This window comes from Saccopteryx leptura, chromosome 13 (genome assembly GCF_036850995.1).
Source record: "Saccopteryx leptura isolate mSacLep1 chromosome 13, mSacLep1_pri_phased_curated, whole genome shotgun sequence".
NCBI classification, from domain to species: domain Eukaryota; kingdom Metazoa; phylum Chordata; class Mammalia; order Chiroptera; family Emballonuridae; genus Saccopteryx; species Saccopteryx leptura.
The window spans coordinates 24872480-24893993 of record NC_089515.1 but is presented as its reverse complement, the minus strand read 5'-3'; the positions used below and the strand labels follow the sequence as shown (position 1 = coordinate 24893993).

Sequence of the window (21514 nt, the reverse complement as noted above, 5' to 3'; positions counted from 1 at the left end):
GAGCGCGGGCTCATCTGGTTTGAGCAAGAGCCCACCAGCTTGAACCCAAGGTCGCTGGCTCCAGCAAGGGGTTGCTCGGTCTGCTGGAGGCCCACGGTCAAGGCACATATGAGAAAGCAATCAATGAACAACTAAGGTGTTGCAACACGCAATGAAAAACTAATGATTGATGCTTCTCATCTCCCTCCGTTCCTGTCTGTCCCTGTCTATCCCTCTCTCTGACTCTCTCTCTGTCTCTGTAAAAAATAAATAAGTAAATAAAGTTAAATCCCAGCACTGTGCCTGGGGAAGTACATCAGCCTTCCTTCCAGGGAAGGACTAGATGGCCCGCTGGCCCTCACCAGTCCACAGCCAGAGCAGGATTCTGAGCCTGGCCCCCAAAGCCATCTCTCACCACCCACCGGGAACAGGAACCGGGTAAGGCTCACTGTCCTACCACCACCGCAGCCCTACCTGCCACACACACTCTGCCCTGAGCCTGGAGCATCTCCAGGCTCTTTTCTGGCTTGTGTCTGGCCTTTGGGGGTGAGGGGGACGCAAACTGGACAGCTTCCCCATCCCTGCCTTCTCCACTGCCATCCGGGTTGCCAGAGCAGCTCTTTGGCAGGCCCTACCCTGTAAACAACACGCTTCCTTCCCTCAGAGAAGGAAAGGGAGAGAAAAAGAAAGCCAAACTTGTTGGGAAGCAAGAACAATGTGTCAACACGAAATGCAAACAAGGCCCTGGACAAAGCATGGATTGTGTACCAAGGAGAAGGAGTGGGCATTGTCAGCAGTATTTGCAGACTCAGAAATATCATCGACCACAGACATTTGAATCAGATCTACAGCATCTGGGTTTCTGCCTGCAGCATAGCTAGGCCTGCCCAGGGCAGGAACTGACGAAAGATCACTTTGAGTTCCTTTGGGAACTTGCTGGGGCCTAGGGAATTAGGCAGTTGTTGACAATCCTCCCTCATCACCAACCAGCCAGGTTGTCCTAAGGCACCTGGTGTGAGCACCTTGGACTAAGTTGCTGGCCTAGATTCCAAGCCCCCTCCCTGATTAAAGGTGGGGGTAGGACTGACCAGGCAGCGATGCAGTGGATAGAGCATCGGCCTGGGATGCTGAGGACCCAGGTTTGAAACCCAGAGGTTGCCGGCTTGAGCGCAGGCTCATCCACTTTGAGCAAGGCTCACCAGCTTGAGTGTGTTATCTGGTTTTTGAGCATGGGATCATAGATATGACCTCATGGTTGCTAGCTGGAGCCCAAAGGTTGCTGACTTGAGCCCAAGGTCACACGTATGAGAAAGCAATCAATGAACAACTAAGGTGCCACAGCTATGAGTTGATGCTTCTCATTTCTTTCCCTTCCTGTCTGTTCTTGGCTGTCCCTCTCTTTATCTCTCTCTCAAAAAAAAAAAAAAAAAAAAAAAAAAGCAAGTGCCAGGGTGGTGGATAGCTCAGTTGGTTTTGAAAATATAAAAATATTGTGAGCCTGACCAGGCGGTGGCGCAGTGGATAGAGCATTGGACTGGGATGTGGAGGACTCAGGTTCGAGACCCCGAGGTCGCCAGCTTGAGCACAGGCTCATCTGGTTTGAGCAAAGCTCATCAGCTTGGACCCAAGGTCACTGGCTCCAGCAAGGGGTTACTTGGTCTGCTGAAGGCCCACGGTCAAGGCATATATGAGAAAGCAATCAATGAACAACTAAGGTGTCACAATGAAAAACTAATGATTGATGCTTCTCATTTCTCTCCGTTCCTGTCTGTCTTTCCCTGTCTGTCCCTCTCTCTGACACTCTGTCTCTGTAATAAAAAAAAAAAGTCTGAGAAAAAAAATATTGTGAGCCAGCAGTCAAACTTCTATATTAAAAAAAATAAGCCTGACCAGGCGATGGCGCAGTGGATAGAGCATCGGACTGCGATGCGGAGGACCCAGGTTTGAGACCCCAAGGTCACCACCTTGAGCGCAGGCTCATCTGGTTTGAGCAAGGCTCACCAGCTTGGACCCAAGGTCGCTGGCTAGAGCAGGGGGTTACTCGGTCTGCTGAAGGCCCGTGGTCAAGGCACATGTGAGAAAGCGGTCAGTGAACAACTAAGGTGTCACAATGTGCAGTGAAAGGATAATGATTGATGCTTCTCATCTCTCTCTGTTCCTGTCTGTCTGTCCCTGTCTATCCCTCTCTCTGACTCTCTCTCTGTCTCTGAAAAAAAAAATTTTTTAATTAAAAAATAAAATAAAATTGCACATGCCTTACCCTGGCCAGGTGGCTCAGTTAGAACATTGTCGTGATATGCCAGTGTTGCAGGTTCAATTCCTGATCAGGGCACATACAAGAATCAACCAGTGAGTGCATGGATAAGTGGAACAACAAATCAATGTCTGCCTCCATTCCCCCTTTCTGAAAATCAAAATTAAAAAAAAATTTTAATGAACATGCTTTGGCCTTGCCAAGTATATTCAGATTTAGGAGGTTTTGGATGAGACCTAGGGCCTAGTCTCCATATTTTCAAAAAACTTCCCAAAGGAGTTTGGTTGGGGAGCTTTCCCCTCTCGGCTAGAGAGTCTTTTCTCTCCCAGGGCTGTTTGTGCACAAATGTAAGGATTTTTTTTTTAATTTTTTTTTTTTATTTAGTCATTTTAGAGAGGAGAGGGAGAGACAGAGACAGAGAGAGAGAAGGGGAGGAGGAGCTGGAAGCATCAACTCCCATATGTGCCTTGATCAGGCAAGCCCAGGGTTTTGAACCAGTGACCTCAGCATTTCCAGGTCGACGCTTTATCCACTGCGCCACCACAGGTCAGGCTTTTTTTTTTTTTAAAGAGAGAGAGAGGAATATTCAGGGACAGACAGGAACGCAGAGATGAGAAGCATCAATCATTAGTTTTTCGTTGCACGTTGCAACACCTTAGTTGTTCATTGATTGCTTTCTCATATGTGCCTTGACCGCGGGCCTACAGCAGACTGAGTAACCCCTTGCTCAAGCCAGCAACCTTGGGTCCAAGATGGTGAGCTTTGCTCAAACCAGATAGCCCGCACTCAAGCTGGTGACCTCGGGGTCTCGAACCTGGGTCCTTCCGCATCCCAGTCCAACACTCGACCCACTGCGCCACCGCCTGGTCAGGCAAATGTAAGGATTTTTTGCCCAGCTCTTGGTGAGTGCAGACATCAATGAGTGCTATTATAATTTTCATTATTATTATTACTATTATTTCTACTGCTGTTTTGTTTTGGGGGGGTTTGTTTCACAGAGACAGAGTGAGAGTCAGAGAGAGAGGGATAGGGACAGACAGAAATGGAGAGAGATGAGAAGCATCAATCATCAGTTTTTCCTTGTGACACCTTAGTTCATTGATTGCTTTCTCATATGTGCCTTGACCGTGGGCCTTCAGCCAACCGAGCAACTTCTTGCTCAGCCAGCGACCTTGGGTCCAAGCTGATGAGCTTTGCTCAAACCAGATGAACCCGTGCTCAAGCTGGCGACCTCGGGGTCTCAAACCTGGGACCTCCGCATCCCAGTCTGATGCTCTATCCACTGCGCATCTCCTGGTCAGGCTCTACTACTGTTTTCTGAACTAGAGAAACTGTTGCCTTATGTATGCATTCTCCAGCTGGCCTGGAAATTTGCCCTGCTGCCCCCACTTGGAAACCATCTTTGGGTACAATTTGCCTTCCTTTTCAATTGGCCAACCTGGTTTTTGAGCAACCCAGATATGTATGTATGTATGTATATGACCCACAGGATTCTAGCCCTTTTGAGCAGAGCAACTGGCCAGGAGCTATGTGGTTGGTTGGGGTTGGGATTGTTGGTTTTTCAGACCATTGGTCAAAGCCATAGTCATCTTCATCTCCCCAGTCAGAGGAGAGAAAGAAGTCAGCACTGAGTATGCAAGGCTTCTAGAATTGGGGTACCTTCCCCAGAGAGAAAAAGAGCATCCTCTACTACTGTGAGGTCATATCACTATTTTTTACAGTCCAAGGGACTTGTCTTCTCTTGACACCTGCTTGTCTACAAAATGGAGGTGGTAATTTCCTTCCTTGCAGGACCACCATAAAGATTCAGTGAACGATACAGATCAAGCACTAAGCCCAGTGCCTGGCACACACAGGAGGCACTGCTCCTGCTATTGGTGGTGTTAGCATTACTGCTGTCATTGTCATAACCATTCCTGTTATTATTTGTGGCAGAGCCAGGCAGCTCCTTGGGGACCCAGTGAGCTTCAAGAACCCCAAGCCCAGAATTGCACAGGCTTTTCCCACAGTTGTATCACAACAGGGAGTCTGTTACTGGTGAGAGCGCCTAGGAGCCGCTCCATCATAGCTGTCTATCTCCAGTGTCCTGTTGATAAGATCTGTTAACATTCTCAGCTCCAGGTCTGAAATATACAAAGAACAGGGCCTGTTTATTGAATTCAAGCGTCTAAGGTTTAACTCCCAAAGGAAATTAAATTAGGTGCCTGGAGCTATGACAGTCTGTCGTGTTTCTTTGCAGGGAATGTCACCCTTAATATCATGCGTATCTCATGTATAATTTTACCCCGTTTAGTTTCTTTAAAATAATATGACGTTTCCAGCAGGAACCAGCAAATCACCAAAAGTGAAAATTGAGCAGCAATTAGGGTTTGTCCTGTTTTTTGGTCCTGTCATCCCCTCCCCCATCTGAGTACTACACACAGATGGTACCCTACACCCTTGGTATTATTTCTACTAAAAGCCACCATAACTCACCCTCTCTCCACCACCAATTCCAGACTTTTATCAAAGGAACTAGTCTAGGACTGAATTGAGTGTTGGTGGGGCTATCTTTACTGTTGTTGAAAAACAGCTCTTAGGAGTCTCCCTGGGTGGCTACAGTCCTTGTGAGCCCTCCCCCTGCTCATCTCACCCCCAGAACTAGGTACAGTCCCAGACCTATTTACCTCTTTGGCAGAAAGATCTCTCCCTCCAAGTTATTTGTGGGTTAGAAATCAGTCCAGCCTGGCCCAGACTGGAGCCATTGTAATATAATTGGATTTTAAGTATGCTTGTGTTTGTGCTAGAATTTGAAGAGATGACAACAAGTCCCAGAAATGCCAAAAATATGAATGTGACTTTTGTACTACTGAAGCAGACTAGTGATAACTGAAAGAGAATCTCGGGACTTGGGGAGGCGGGGGACCCATGGGTTAAGAGGAGCAAGGAGCAAAACCCTGTGGGAGGATCAGTGTGTGATTGGGAACTGGTCACTGTAGTCCGTGAGAGGAAGTCAGCCAGTCCCATAGTGGGGAACTTGGAGGAAGAATGGCAGGGGGTGGGGTGGGGCAGCTTGGGTGGGCATTTCCCTGGACCAGCTTTGCTTGTCTGAACCTTGTCTCTGCCCTCACTTGAGGCCTGACCTCCTCAGACAGGAACTTTAGTGAGGAGATGTGGGCCTTTGGTCGGAGCTGTTTGGTTCCTGACCGTGGTCTTGCAGCTTGAGAAGGAGACATCCTTTGGCTCCCTGTCAACCAAGGGTGGAGGCGCGTTCAGGTGGGGAATGGAGTGTCTTCATTCCTCTGTCCCTGGGCTGCACCCAGGGCTGGGCCTCGCAGAGGCACCCAGGGAGTACTGTGAAACCGAGGAGATTGCTGGGCAGAGGAAAGGAAGAAAGAACAAACATATGCAGCCGTGGGTAAGAGTTCAGGATTTGGAAGCACTACTTTAGGCACTAACTTCAGAGCCCAGATGGGACTGGGATCTGGTCTTGTCCTAGCCACTAACAAGCTGTGTAGTGTTGGCGGCAAAGTACATAATTTATCTGTGCCTCAGGTTTCTCATCTGTAAGGAGACTGAGGAGATACCATTAGGAGCATTTAGCAGGGTGCCTGGTGTATGGTGGCTGGGTGGTCACTTGGGGTTTTCTCTCATTCATTGCTCTTACCTCCACCCCATCCACTTCCTTCCTTTGGAGCCCTCCATCCTGTGATGTCCCTAGCGACCTGCTTTTTGCCGCCATTCTACTTCATCTTTCCAGCTGACTACAGTCTAGACCAGGGGTCCCCAAACTACGGCCTGCGGGCCACATGCAGCCCCCTGAGGCCATTTATCCGGCCCCCGCTGCACTTCTGGAAGGGGGACCTCTTTCATTGGTGGTCAATGAAAGGAGCACATTGACCATCTCATTAGCCAAAAGCAGGCCCATAGTTCTCATTGAAATACTGGTCAGTTTGTTGATTTAAATTTACTTGTTTTTTATTTTAAATATTGTATTTGTTCCCGTTTTGTTTTTTTACTTTAAAATAAGATATGTTCAGTGTGCATAGGGATTTGTTCATAGTTTTTTTTATAGGCCGGCCCTCCAACGGTCTGAGGGACAGTGAACTGGCCCCCTGTGTAAAAAGTTTGGGGACCCCTGGTCTAGACATTGAAGCTTCTGTTCTTATCAGAGTATAACACTTAGGGGAAACCTGATGGGTATATTCTCGAATTCTTGGTCCCCATCAAATTCTTGGGGAAGGGCTTTCCCCTTCACCTTGGTCTTCATCGATGTCAGTCTTCCTCCTGCCCCCTCTCCCCAGGGCATTCAAAATTTGCTGAAAGGGGCAAAGCAGAGGCAGGTGGTGGGGCCATGCAGAGGGGTCTGGTGCAGAGGCCAGGAGGCCCCATGGGCCAGCACAGGGAAAAGAGGGGTGGAGAAAGGGGTCAGTGTGGAAGAGGAAAGATACCCTCAGCCTGCAGCTGGTGTGGTGCGGCCTGGGTGAGCTCGGCCTGGCTCTGCGGAGCCTGCCAGAGCGGAGGAGCTGGCTGGGAAAGTGGCCCGTCTGCTTCAGGGAGGCCTGAGTGCCCTTGGACATTCCCATAGCTTGTGGACTTTCATAAGGGGCAAGGGTGGTGGTTGTGCCACCTGAATAGTGAGGCCATGCTCACTAGAATATGAAGGCATGTAGTGACAAGGCGTCAGACCGGAGCAGCAAAGGGGGGCAGCTGGGAGGCAACCTGGAGAAGAGGTTTCTCAGAGGAAGTGGTGAAGAACTCAGTGGTTGAATGAGGCTGGCGGGACAAGAGTTTGGTAGCTTCCGGCCGGAGAGAATGTGGATACTGCACATGGAAATGGAAACTGAGAGGCCCTTTCCCATTTGTAAAACGAGAGATTGGTACACAGTCTCTAAATTCCCCGGCACAGACATTCTTGAATGTACCTTCCGGGGCATTTCCAGATTCCAGACAGGGCTTGTATTCCAAATCCAGACAGATTCTTTTTGTCCTACCAAGTGAGGGTGAGGGGGAACATGTGACTTGTTGGGCAAGAAGGATGTTGGCAGTCGCTCTCTCTACCCCTTGGCTTTTGTTTCCCCTCTGCCGCACTGAAACATGCAGGAGGCGCCAACTGCCAGGAACGGTGTTCTCCCACCCGTTTCCATATCCCTTCTGGGACCAATGCTACTGTTCCTCCAGATGTGCCCACCTTGCTTCCCCATTGTCTTCTGCTGCCCGTCCTTCTCTACCCCAGTTCCTCTGATACTGCAGGCAGGTGGTGGGGGCAAGTGACAATCGGGATCACCACGGCCCGTCTCCTCCGTGGCCAGAAGAACAATAGCTTGGCAACTGGCAAAAAAGACCACATATTTAAAAAAAATAAAAGCCTATCTTTTGCTTTCTTCCCAGATTCTGTTGACTGAAGAGTTTGTAGAGAAAATGTTGGAGGACTTAGAAGATTTGACTTCTCCAGAGGACGTAAGCCTAGTTGATTCTTTCTGACAGAGGGCTTTGGTCTCCAGGAGCATGCATGTCTTCCTTTCTCTCTTTGTATCTCTCCCTTTCTCTCCCTCCATCCCTCCCTTCTGTCTCTCAGGTGTCAGGATAGGTTAGAAAGGAGACCCTGGAAATGTTAAATGGCTGAATTTCTCTCTGTCTTCCCACCCCCAGCCCCCATAAGGACACTCAGCAAACTGAATTGCCGGCTTCTGAGGACCTCATTGAAGAGGCAGCCAGAGCCTTCAGGCTAGGACGAGTTCTCCCCAGCCCCTGCTGTTCCCTGGCAGGTTCTGAACAGAATTGCTCATGCCTGCTGCCAGAGAACATTCCACTGGGGAGTTCTGGTGGGCAGCAAGGGACTCCTGCTCTCGCCTCAGGCCACCCAGGAGCCACTCTCCAGCTCCCGGCTCCAGCCGTGCGCTCTCCCCTCTTGGTCTGCCTCTCCAACCCTAGCCAGAGCCTGAGGAGCTGGCAGGCCAGGTGGGGGCTTGTGCTTTCCTTGGCTACTCCTCTGGGGTGCAGGACTGGCGCCCTAATCCCCTTTGTTTTTCTTCCTTGTTCCCGGCATCCTCACTTGCAGGGACTTACCTCATCCTGGAAAGTCCCTTCCCCTCCCCCGGCCTCCTACTAAGCAGCACCCCAGTGGGATCAGAGCCCTCCTGGCCTTGATAGGTTAGTAGAACATTAGCAAGCTGGCCTCCAGCCTCTGGAGAGTTCTTCTGGGCCCTACCCTGCCTGTGGCAGAGACAGGCCCTTTTCTCACCCTTTCTGCCGGGAACTATGTTTGGGGGAGAGCTCCTTCACCTCCCAAGGGCCAAGCTTTCACGCCAGAGAGAGGCCGGGCAGGAGCTAGCTCTCAGCCAGGGCTAGAACTCCTGGCTGCCAGGGCTCCCAGAGCCACATCAGACTGGGCACGGTGGCCTCCAGCGTCCACAGGGTGGAGGAGAGTGGCAGGGCAGGACTGTCCTGTCCGGGTCTCCAGATGAACAGGAACTCTTCTGAGTCTGAGGACACCCCAATAGGATAGTGTCTTCTCTATCCTCTGGGACACAGCTTGATAAATTAACTCATTTATACATTCAGAAGCCACCAGGCACCCAGTCTGTGCCAGCCAATCAACCCCCACAAGCCACCGGTCCCTGAGGCCCAGCTCCCATTCAGGCAGACCAGAGCCAGCTGCCCAGAAGCGCTTCCGGAGAGGCCATAGCTCTGGGATGGCTCTGGGCCAGACTGCTGCTTTGAGCTTGGGTGTTGAGGGAGTGGGAGGGGGACAGTCAGGGCAGGAGGGACAGGAGCCAGGGGAAGCTTAGGAAAGTAGGTCACTAAAAATGACTTTTTTTTCTTTGCTGTCCAGAGACTGTCCCCACACCCTGCCCCATTCTCCACTGTAGTCCTGGCCTGAACAGTCCCCCATCAGATGGAAGGAGAGGGAGCCTGCAGAAAGTATCAGGCAGGCCTGTTCATTTCCAGCCCCAGCTCTAGGCAGCTGAGGACCTGCTCTTTCCTCCTTTCCAGCCTGGCCTGACTTCTTACCTACTCCTAGGACAGTGGGAGTCTTGAAAGGTGGACCCTGTTTCCAAGTCAGACCACATCTATTGCACATTAGCTGTGTCCCAGACCACATTCAGGGTTCGAGAATACAGAAGGAATAAGATATGTCAACTTCTTCTCCCTACCCCCACCAGAAGCTCTAGAACAACACTGTAAGCAAATCAGGGATTGCCAGGTTGGGGCAGGAAGACCTTGGATTCTCCTTGGCCCCCCTGGGACCATTCTCAGGCTGGTAACCCTGGGAAGCAGATGAGAATGAACACGGGGAAGTAGGGTGGAGGTGCACCCTCCTGAGGATGCACCAGACCCAAGAAATCACCTCCCGCCAGACTCATTCTGTACCTCTGTTCCCTCGGAGGCCAAATCAGGACCTCCTTTCCTTGGACTCTTCGGCAAAGGATACAGAGGGCAGGTGTCAGAATCCGTCTGCATCAGCCTTAGAAAGAGAAGCATGGCACAGAGAGGTCCGCAGTTTTAAACCTTAATCTATTTCCCTGTAGCATCCGCGCCCTCCCCCTGCCCTCCATTCTGTAGCCCCGGGGCCTCAGGGAACAGATTCCCTACATGCTTGTGGCCAGAGGCAGAACCAAGGGAGTGAGCTGGAGGAAGGTCAGTATAGTCCAGAAAGAGTTAGAAAGCATGCCTCTTCCGACTCCAGGTTAATTATTGTCCTGGGGTGGGGGAATGAAGGAGTCACCAAACTTCAATAGCTTGACTTCAGCCACCCACCTGGGTCTAGCATTTGAGATTGAAGCCAGACAACCAGTGGCCTGTCTTGCCCTGGCACCCAAGGACAGGCCTGGGTGAGGGCCCTGGCCACTCAAGGCAGTCTGGGAAGAAGGTGGTGGGTTCTGCTAATGTGTGCATCGGCTCTATGCTTGCTCCCTCCGCAGTTCAAACTTCCCAAAGAGTACAGCTGGCCTGAAAAGAAGCTGAAAGTCTCCATCCTCCCCGATGTGGTATTTGACAGTCCACTGCACTAGCCTGGGCTGGGCCCTGCAGGGGCCAGAGGAGAGCCCAGCTGCTCCCCGATGACTTCCATGTAACCACCATGTAAGAACCCTACCAATAAAAGGACAGATGTGAGGATGACCGAGCAGCCACGCACCTGCTGCAGCCTGGTGGGATGCCAGGCATGGGCAGCTGACCCCAGCTCACCTGAGCATCAAGCCCACATGACCAGGCCCTGCTCCCACTGGGCACTGAGGAGGCAAATGCAAATCTTCCCTTCCTGCTGCCGCCACAGCGTGTTGAGAAGTGACTCTGGACCTTTGATGTGCCCCTCGGTCTCAGGCTTCCTCCTTACCTACCGCTTGCCACGCAGCCCAGCAGGAAGGAGGTAGAGTGGCCCTGTGGGCTCACTGCCCAGCTCAGCTCTGGGAACCTTGGGTAGTCAAGCTCCTCTCGCCATGGAACAATTCCTCTGATCCTGTTTGGTCTTCTTCCTCTATTTTATTTTGTAGAAACTGATATTTTATTGCTCTTCAAAGATGTCCAGAAGCTGTGTATATAATGTTTTTTAAACAGAACTTTTATTCCCAGATGAACTTTTGCGTTCTCTCAGACAGGGGCCTGGGGACGTCACCCCTAGAGCCGCCACCAGAGAAGGTGCCGGTGTTTGCCTGCCAGCCGGGGCCCAGAGGAGCCAGCTTCAGAGAGGGGCCTTTCTTCCCAGATGGGCCTGGTGGAACCTGGGGCAGGGGAGAGCTGAGACACACTCCCCCATGCAGCCTTGAGCCCAGTGTAGCTGGGGCCAAGAAGGGCTGCTGGGATGCTGCTGGGCCCCGAGTGGACTAGGCCCCACAAAGTTCAAGGACCATCAGGGTCTCAGAGGCTTGGTGGCCTCAGCCTCATCTTCCAGCTAGCCTGGGAGAGGGTGGGGCCCAGCACCTCAACACATCATCCTCACCTGCCACTCGGGGCCTGGGTTTCCGGCTCTTTGACCATTCCCGCCCCATTCCTCATCCCCGTGCCTCCCAGCCTCTAGGCTGCAGGGCTCTGGCTTATTAAAAATGGAATAATTAACCTCTCAACATGTCTTTCATTTTGATTTTGCAAACACTGCACTCCACTGCTCTCCCGTCCTCCCTGCATCTATTCATTTCTCATCTTTCATTCTCCATTCCTGTCCTGCATCTGGGCCTCTCGTGGTCCTTGGTCCCTTGCCCCAATACTATAGTTCTCCTGGTCTTCCTCCCAAAAGCCAGCCTCTCTCTGCCCTGTGGTTGTGGGGTTCCTCGTGGGTTATCTCCCACTGCTGCCCTGGAATCAAGCGCCTTTCATGCATGCCCTCTTACCCCTGACTCTAGGGACTATTTCAAGATCACACTTTAGGCCTGTGCAAAGCAAAGCATTTTTCTGCCAGGGCCCACACAGGACCATTCTCTGCCCCTGTCTGCACCATCACACACAAGGGCACCGCCAGGAGTGCCACAGGAGGCCATGGGTGCCGAATCCTCTAAGGAGAAACCAAGTCAAAGAACTGCTTCCAGAGGCTATAAAGGCAGTGAGCAGGCCGTCCAGAGAACAACAGTTGGGACTTCCCGGGGGCCTGGCCCCTTCTCTGCACACTCCCTCAGGGCTACCTGGTTAACGTCGTCAAACTCAGAGCTTCAAGGCAGATCAGCCTGAAGAATTGGGTGAGACGGACTCCAGGCTCCCAGAAGCCCGGGTAGAACTCTTTGGGCCTGTTGTTGGCAACAACTGGGCCTTCTCTGAGAACTTTTTCAGAGGACGTTTCCTGGCCTTCGCCCACCACAGCACTCCGCTTCTGGAGCTCTTGTCTTCTGACGTTTCAGGGCCAGAGAGGTGCCATCCATCAGCTTTCCTCCTCTCCTCGACCCCTGACCTGCCTCCGCCAGTGCTTTATTTCTGGGGCCCTGCTCCCCCTGCCTGGTTTGGTGGGTGGGAAGGGGGTATTTTCTGAGTAAGCTTTGTCATCAGTGTAGGAAGTCAGGTAGTGAGGGGAGCAGATGAGCTGAGACAGGAGTCCATGGAGCCTGTGGCCCCTCCCTGCCTCAGCATGTCAGGAACCTCCCAGGTCATTCTGGAGCAGGGGCATGACACCCGCTGTCTCTGACCAGCCCTCCTTCCCCTTGAGGGGTGGTGCTTTCCCAGAGGTTTTTCTGAGTGCGGCTCTCCATTGAGCTGGCTGGTTGGTAAGAGGGACTCTCACTGGGGAACAAGCAAGGCTGACCATATCCTATGCCCTGTACAGCACCTGAAACATAGTAGGTGCTTACTAAATGTATCCCTTCTTTCCCTCCCTGCAGCTTCCACAGGCTTCCTTGAGGTTTGTCTGGTCTTACCCCTCCCTCCAAGTCCCTGGTGCTAGGAAGGGGCTCCCCCATGCTCTTTGCCTGGTACATACGGCAAACTCCTGTGGCTCCTTAGGTCCAGTATGAGCCACAACCCAACTGCCATTCGGAGAAGGTGAAGAGACTCCTGCCAGGTCTCAGGTCTGGCTGGGAGCTGGTCTTTTTTCCTGCCCTTTCTTCTTGCAAAGGCCAGGCTCCAGGGTGGGGACTCTTGGGGAGAGTCTAAAAGGGCTGGAGCGTTTTTAAAAATAAACATGGTCTTGGGACTGGGTTTTGAGATTGGGTTGAGAGCAGGGAAAGAAATCTGAAAGTTGGTGCCCCTATGGGGCAGACCAGTAAAGAAAGCTCTTGACTATTTTTTTATCTGATCGTCTTTCCTCCCTGGCTTCAGGTCCTCCGTGCCAGGGGAAGTACCTGGGTCCCTGTTACAAATCAGGAGCCCTGTAGAGAGCCCTTCTTTTGTACAAGTACCTGAATGCTGCCATGAGCAAACTTTTGTAAAACTTTTATTAGTTTCTAATGTCAATGGCAACTCCGTTCCTAGGGGCTGCAGCCAGCCAGGAACTTTTGTAAGAATTTGGGTGACTCACTTAGATGTCATTTCCTTCTTGCCCCCTCTTCCTCTGTGTAATCTAAGTGCATTAAACATGTTTGCAGAAGTGCTGGGTCCTGTGCTCCTTTCTGGCTGCCTGGAGTAGGGAAGCGGGAAGCCAGGAGCCCAGGCAGAGGGGGTGGATCGGACTTGGCCATTGAGAAGAAGCTAGGGTGGGGAAAGGTCCTGAAGACTTGTCGGGAGTGCAGGGGGTGCCAAGGAACAGGACCATGCAGCTGGTGACTCCAGTCATGCAGAAATGACTTCAGGGACAGGCTCTCTTTTACTCGTTTTGAATTCCTCTAAGGTCAAGAGGCTAGGAGCATGGGACACAGTCTGGAGAGATGAATGGGTGGTTCAAGACCCTTGATTCCTTTTCTACCTTCCTCTCACCAAAAAACCCATTCCTTTTGGGAAGGTGGGCCTTCCTCACCTCCGGTTTGGAGTCCTTGCTCCTACTTCCAGGTGGCGCCAGAGACTGCCACTCCCCTCACTAGGCTTCTAAACGAAATTCAGCTTCCTAACTTGGAGCCTGGGTTGATGGAGGAACAACCTCAGAACCGGCACACCCACTGGGTGACACTAAGTCCAGCCCTCCTTTCCTATCAACTTTTCTTGGCCTTGTCTGGGTGGGTGAGAACATGGGTGGCTCTTCCCTGAATGGCCCAGCTCGTGTCTCTCCAGGGCATGGTATGGAAATACAAAGTTCAATGCCCAGTGGGGAGAGAGCAGCAGCCTGGGAACTTACAGACAGGCGGGAGGGGTCTGCACTGAGACAGGCTTCCTGGAACCTGCAGGACTGCTGTGGGTCCTCACGTATTCTTTCCCTTCCTGCTAGGCCTAGTTGTCCTGAGCAGTAGTAGGGGCTTTTCTCCTGGTCGTCGGGATGGAATGGAGCGGTAGTATCCAGGAGGTTCTGCTGCGGCAGGTGGCAGAGGTCCTGGGGGCATCACAAGAGGCGAGGAGGAATGGTGTCGCTCCTGTGAAGGGACTGTTAGGGCCCTTCCCTGTTTTCTGGGAGAACTAGCCAGATCTGGGGACCTTACCCAGGAGAAGGTCAGTACTGCTCTGTGGCCTGTGACCTCCTCAGGAACTGTGACTGGCCCCTGGAGCAGTGGAGCAGGTCCTGTCTAGGGCCCTCTGTCCCTGTGACAATCAGAGCACAGGAACTGGGAGGATCTGGAGCCAGGCTAACAACCCCCGTTGGCCCAGGCCGTACCCCTTCCTCTTTCTCCTTGGAGACTGGGAGTGGGGGTGCTTAGCTAATCCTCCTCATTTGACTAGCCTAGAAGGACCAAGGGTCAGGCTGAGATTCTTGCTCCAAAGAGTACAGAATAACAAGATCTTGTACTTAGGTGACTCTGGGAGACAGACTAAACTGGAGAAGACTCTGAAAAGACAAGGGCTCCTAGGGGAGGGGAATTGGAGCCCTTGGGGGGGGGGGGCATAGGCTCTAGGGCCAGGGGAGCTTGAGAGATTTGCCAAACTGGCCTGACCAGAAGGAGAATGCATGCTGGAAGTGACTCAGCCCAGCCTTACACACTGAGGCAGCTGCAGGCTGCGGAGGGGGAGCAGAGGGGAGGCCAGGGAGGGGTGCAGGGGTGATTTGCTGAGCATGAGATGTGCCCCAAGACGGCAGGGGTAGATCACGATGTGGTCTGGGAAAAGCAACCATCTCCAGGCCCCTTCTATAGAGCAGTAGTCCCCAACCTTTTTTGGGCCACGGACCGGTTTAATGTCAGAAAATATTTTCAAGGACCAGCCTTTAGGGTGGGACGGATAAATGTATCACGTGACTGAGACAAGCGTCAAGAGTGAGTCTTAGACGGATGTAACAGAGGGAATCTGGTCATTTTTTTAAAATAAAACATCTTTCAGGCTTAAATATAAATAAAATGGAAATAATGTAAGTTATTTATTCTTTCTCTGTGGACCGGTACTAAATGGCCCACGGACCAGTACCGGTCCGCGGCCCGGGGGTTGGGGACCACTGCTATAGAGGGAAGCCTTTGGGAGAAAGTTAAGGGCAGGATGGAGGAAGGAGCAAATGAGGCTGGTGGGTGTCCATGCCTTGTGTGACATAGCTCTCTGAGTAACTTGAGGGGCAAGGGAGACTTTGAGAGGGTCGTGATGCGAGAAGTGGGCTTACTGGGACCAGAGAACTGAGGGACGCACCCCTGTTCCTTTGTTTTTTTAATCTCACCACTGCCAGTTCATACCCTATCAGGATTGCGAGCCTTGAAAGGAAGAAGAATGGGCCTGCTGGGTCACAGCCCTTTTAAGACAGAGGAAGGCCACCTGTCCATTGTTGACAGTGTTGACAATACCATTGTGGGAAGGGTAAGAATTGGAAAATATGTTCATTCACCTGTTCTTTCACCACACCTGTAACAGGCAGTCTGCTATATGCTGGGAGGCTGGACACAGGTCTGGCCTTAAGGAGTTCATAGTGCATGAGGGAAAACAGACAAGGAAGAAGAATAAAAGAGGAAGAAGTGCCCTGGCTGGGTGGCTCAGTGGATAGACCGTTGTCCTGGCATACCGGGGTCACAGGTTCGATCCCTGGTTAGGCATGTAGGAGAGATAATCAATGAGTGCAAAGCTAAGTGGAACAGGGAGTTGATGCTTCTCTCTCTCTCTCTCTAGTTCTCTTTTCCTCTCTCAAATTAATGGAAAAGTAAAAAAGAATTTTTTTAAAAAAAGAGGAAGGAGTAGGGTGCTTTTTGCCCTACCCCAGCCTCACCAATTATTATTAGTGTGACTAAGTCAGGCTAACTAACTTGTACTTCAGTTTCTTCATCTGCAAATGGATACTTGGTTTAGAGTTTTTGTAAGGATTATATGAATACATACAAAATGCCTGGCACATAGTAATTGCTCAATTAGTGTTAACCCTTTATTAAAGGGCTATGCTAGGGTGTATGCACAGAAAAGGTGCCCCCACCCAATCTAGGAGATTTTTTAAAGGTTTCTAGAAAGAAATGACATTTATGTCAAAACCTGAAGGATTGCCTGACCTGTGGTGGCGCAGGGGGATAAAGCATCGACCTGGAACGCTGAGGTCGCCTGTTCAATACCCTGGGCTTGCCTGGTCAAGGCACATATGGGAGTTGATGCTTCCTGCTCCTCCCCTTTCTCTCTCTCTCTCTCTCTCTCTCTCTCTCTCTCTCTCTCTCTCCTCTCTGAAAATTGAATAAATAAAATCTTAAAAAAAAACAAAACAAAACCTGAAGGATGCTTAAGGATGAACTGAGTAAAAGAAAAGGGGCTTTACTTTCAAAGTCCAGGCAGGCCGAACAACAAGGGCAAAAGCCCCAAAGCTCTTCTTGGGAACTGTAGAGTCCAAAATGCCTAGAGTATATGGTGTAAGCCTGTAAGGCATCAAGCTTTCATTCTATTGCCCCCTCCCCAGTTGTGGTTAGGAAAAGTCGCAAGGATGATCAAACTTTCATTTTAGAACCATCCTCCTTCCTGCTAGTTGGAGAACGTTTTGAAAGAGAGTGAGATCGGAGGCAAGGTGACCAGTCAAGCCTGGATTAAGGTAGCAGTAGTATGGGTGGAGAAAATAAGATTCATTCATTGAGTCAACAAATATTTATTGAGTACTTACTATGTGCTAACTTCCATTCTAGACAGTGGCAATGCAGCATAAAGAACATCTCTCCTTTCACAGGTCTTCTATTTTAGTGATGGGAGATGGATAATATTTTTTTAAAGTAGAATACAGAGTACAGGGGGATATGTGCTATGGAGGGGGGAAAAAGCAGAGAAGGAGAGATAGGGAGGGATTGAAAGAGGGATGCATTTTTAAATGCAGAGGTTAGGGAAGGCCTCAGTGCATAGGTGACTTTTGAATGAAGACTCTCAATGACAAAGAAGTGTGCAGTAGGAATACCTGGGGAAGGAATGGCCCAAGCAAAGCTAAGAGCAACTATAAAGACCCTGTGGGGTAGGGGAGACACACCAGGAATATCTGAGGAACACCAGGGAAGGCAATGTGGCTGGGACAGAATGAGAGAAGGGGGATGATAGGAGATTACTTATACAGAAGCTGGACTGTGTAAGACCTTGCCCGTGATTATAAACCTTTGGTTTTTATTCTGGTTGAAGTGGGAAGCCATTGGAAGATTTTGAGCAGAGAGTTTTACATAATCTGATTTATATATATAATATATATATAATATATATTATATATATATATTATATATATATAATATATATATATATTATATATATTTCCCATTTTTCTGAAGCTGGAAACAGGGAGAGACAGTCAGACAGACTCCCGCATGCGCCCGACCGGGATCCACCCGGCACGCCCACCAGGGGCGAAGCTCTGCCCACCAGGGGGCGATGCTCTGCCCATCCTGGGCGTCGCCATGTTGTGACCAGAGCCACTCTAGCGCCTGGGGCAGAGGCCACAGAGCCATCCCCAGCGCCCGGGCCATCTTTGCTCCAATGGAGCATTGGCTGCGGGAGGGGAAGAGAGAGACAGAGAGGGAAAGCGCGGCAGAGGGGTGGAGAAGCAAATGGGCGCTTCTCCTGTGTGCCCTGGCCGGGAATCGAACCCGGGTCCTCCACACGCTAGGCTGATGCTCTACCGCCTGATTTATATTTTGAAAGAATGACTCTAGCCTTTCTGTTGAGAATTGACTTCAGGAGGTAAGGGCAGAAGCAGAAAAACTAGTTAGGACCTACTGAGATAATCTAGGCTAGAGATTATACTAAAGTAAGAAATGTTAAGTAGTGAAGATTTGCTGAAAGGTTGGCTATGAGTGTTCACTGAGAAGAAAAAGATGGTTGCAGGAACAGATTTGGGGGAGCAGAAATTAGTATCATTCTGGATATGTTGAGGTTGGGATATTTGTTGTACCTTCAAGTGAAGATGGTAAGTAAGCAACCAGTACACAAATAAATGATCAGAAATATATTCAAGAGTAAGATCTACAGGGTCTGCAGACTGAATGATAAGAGAGGTGAGAAGGAGATGTCAAGGTGGCCTCCCTAATCCTTAGTTTAGTAACTAAGTGGCTGACATGTCCACTGAGATGGGGATCAAGTGGAGAAGGAACAGGCTGGAATGTGAAAAGGATGAAGAGTTTAGTTTCCAATACATTGAATTCAAGGTGCCTGTCAGACACCTGAGTGGAGAGCATAGTTGGCTACACGGACATTGAGGATCTGGGCTGGAGAGACTCCCTGAGAGTCATCAGTATATAGACAATAATAAAGCCTAGGAGTAAATGAGATATCCCAGAGAGCACCAAATATTAGTGAAAGGAGAAAATGGAGGGTAGGATTCTGAGGATCACTGGCATTTTTGAGATGGAAATTAAAGAAGTCTGTTTTTGTTGTTGTGGTTGTTGTTTTTTTTGTTTTGTTTTGTTTTTGTATTTTTCCGAAGCTGGGAACGGGGAGAGACAGTCAGACAGACTCCCGCATGTGCCCGACCGGGACCACCCGGCACGCCCACCAGGGGCCACGCTCTGCCCACCAGGGGGCGATGCTCTGCCCCTCCGGGGCTTCGCTCTGTTGCGACCAGAGCCACTCTAGTGCCTGGGGCAGAGGCCAAGGAGCCATCCCCAGCGCCTGGGCCATCTTTGCTCCAATGGAGCCTCGGCTGCGGGAGGGGAAGAGAGAGACAGAGAGGAAGGAGAGGGGGAGGGGTGGAGAAGCAGATGGGCGCTTCTCCTGTGTGCCCTGGCCAGGAATCGAACCCAGGACCTCTGCATGCCAGGCTGACGCTCTACCACTGAGCCAAGCGGCCAGGGCCGAGAAGTCTGTTTTACAAATCAAGGGGAGCAGTTTAGAAAGGTGAGAAATGAGAGGAATCCTTTAGATTTATTATCCTGGAGGTCATTGGTGAGAAGCCCACAAAAGGACCCTATGCTCCAAGCTAGACCTTGTTGTTTCTCTGCACCATCTTTAGACTAGGGCTTGAAAACCATCTTCCCCTTTTGTTCATTCAGACATGCATGCATTCACTTGTCATTTGTTCAGCATGTGAGGGTATGCAAAGTGCTAAAGACAGCTCTGTCCTTGAAGGACCCACATTAGCTCCCACATCGCAGAAAGAAGGAGATGGAGGTTTAAGAGCAGAGATTCCTTCTGGTTTTATGGTGGGGTCAGCAACCCACAGGTCATACTGAACTGGATTTGAATTTGTTCGACCATTTAGAATGTAATCGCTGGTGACTTTGAAACCTATAATCTAAAAGAAAGAGAGAGAGAGAGAGAGAGAGAGAGAGAGAGAAAGAAAGAAAGAAAGAAAGAAAGAAGAAAGAAATCCAGAATCTCCAGCACAAACCTCCCACCTGAGTTTGTATGTACCCTTGCCTTCTCCGCATTTCCACTGGGAGACCTGAGCCAATTTCAATTTCACTTTGACCACACTACTAAAAATCTTCCCACCCAAACCTACCTAACCCTCTTTAATTCTTTCCTTCTTGATAAATGGCACCACTATTCAGCCTCTTGTTGAAACCAAATCCTAGGAATTATTTTATTTTATTTTTTAAATTTTATTTTATTTATTCATTTTTAGAGAGGAGAGAGACAGAGAGAGAGAAGGGGGGAGGAGCTGGAAGCATCAACTCCCATATGTGCCTTGACCAGGCAGGCCCAGGGTTTCGAACAGGCGACCTCAGCATTTCCAGGTCGACGCTTTATCCACTGCGCCACCACAGGTCAGGCCCTAGGAATTATTTTAAACATTTTGGGGGGAATACACACACGTACACACTTATATATCTCACATATGCTTTTAATATATGTATACCAAGAATGTTTTTTTAAATTATTTTTTATTTATTTATTCATTTTAGAAGAGAGAGAGAGAAAGAGAGAGAGAGAGAGAAGGGGAAGGAGCAGGAAGCTTCAACTCCCATATGTGCCTTGACCAGGCAAGCCCAGGGTCTTGAACCGGCAACCTCAGCATTCCAGGTCGACGCTTTATCCACTGCGCCACCACAGGTCAGGCCTACCAAGAATGTTTTTAAAGTTCAGAAGGATATACTATATACAATGATAAGCACATCTTGATCCCATTCCTACCCCATTATTGTGTGTTCATTTTGCTTTGTTTCGTTTTTATTATTATTATGTGTTGATTACTCTCTACCCCATATCTAACTAATCCTTAACTAGTCCTGTAGGCTCTACTTCCAAAATATATCCCAAATCTGACAGTTTCTCACAACCAGTTTCAAGTTAAAACTCCTTACCATGCATGACCTAGGAGGAAGGCCCTGTGTGTTCTAGCCCCTGCCTGTCTTCTCCCTCACCACAGGATTCCTTCTGCCTTGGAATATGCCTAATCTATTGCTTTTGCATTTGTTTTTCCTTTGACTAAAGCACTCTTCCCCCAGGTTATCACTTGCCTAACTCCTGAATATGTAGGTTTCAGTTCAAATGCCATTTTTTTGGAGAGCCCTTTATGAGCCCCTATCACAGAAATTATCCTACATATTTGATTTAAAAAGAATTTTTTTGTACATGTTCTCTGAGGAATCTCGAGGGCCTAGAAAAATGCCTGGCACTTAAAGGCTTTTGTTAAATATTTGTTGACTGACTGATCAACCTCCAGTAGATTACTTCAGTTCTTTAAGCCTCCATTTTTAAATTACTATTAGAGAGATAATAATTTCTATCTTGCTTGGTAGTTTTAAGCATCAGAAATGGGGGGGGGGGGTGTAAAGTAATGAGGATATAGTAAAATTTTTTGCTCCACAGTGAACCTTTGCAATTCCCTGTTCAGTTCCATCAGACAGCTGAGCTGATTAAAAGCTCTCCTTTCCCTCTCAGGTAAAATGAGCTACGGGTAAAGAAGCCCAGGAAGATGTGGTCCCACTATACAGAGGCACCATCGCCCTTTTAAGGGGCGCGGAACGCTCCTCCCATGCCAATGTTTAATGTACCCCCCCCAAAAAATGTTTAATGTACCCAAGTTAGTACAAGTCACGTGAGGATCTCTGTTTTTGCCCCGCCTTAAAGAGGCGGTGCCTAAGCTTGGGGCCCAATAGCAGGAGCAACCTCCAAAATAGCCCCAACTCCAGACAGGGAAAAGGGGAGGAGCCGGGCGCCTTTGCAGCTGTACAGCACTTCCGGACAAAACGCCCCGCCTCCGCCTCCCCTCCCCTGTCCATTTATGTCTCCAGTGCCGGGTGGGCCGAACCAGCCGGTGCTGATTAAAGGCGCCGCGGTTGCGCTGCCGCTTTCTCCTCACCTTCCCTCGCTGTCTCCCCGCCCCCTTCCCGAGTAGCGGGACCGGCGGTGATGTAGAAACACCACCCTCCGCCTCTCTCCGCCCTAGCTCAGTAGTCCGGCTCACCGCAGCCCCCTGCCCGCCTGCGTCCCCACCCT

At 50.1% G+C, this 21514-nt stretch overlaps 1 protein-coding gene across 2 annotated transcripts in view; it reads left to right on the top strand.

The window, feature by feature from the left end:
- The window catches only part of SUFU (SUFU negative regulator of hedgehog signaling), a 122632-nt gene extending 111355 nt beyond the window's left edge, over positions 1 to 11277 (top strand). For both annotated transcript variants that reach the window (XM_066355962.1, XM_066355961.1), the window contains exons 11-12: positions 7604 to 7672; positions 10138 to 11277. In XM_066355962.1, the coding sequence (XP_066212059.1) occupies positions 7604 to 7672; positions 10138 to 10227 (159 nt within the window). In that variant the 3' untranslated portion in view covers positions 10228 to 11277. The remainder of the gene's footprint in view (positions 1 to 7603; positions 7673 to 10137) is intronic.
- The last annotated feature ends 10237 nt before the right edge of the window (positions 11278 to 21514 follow it).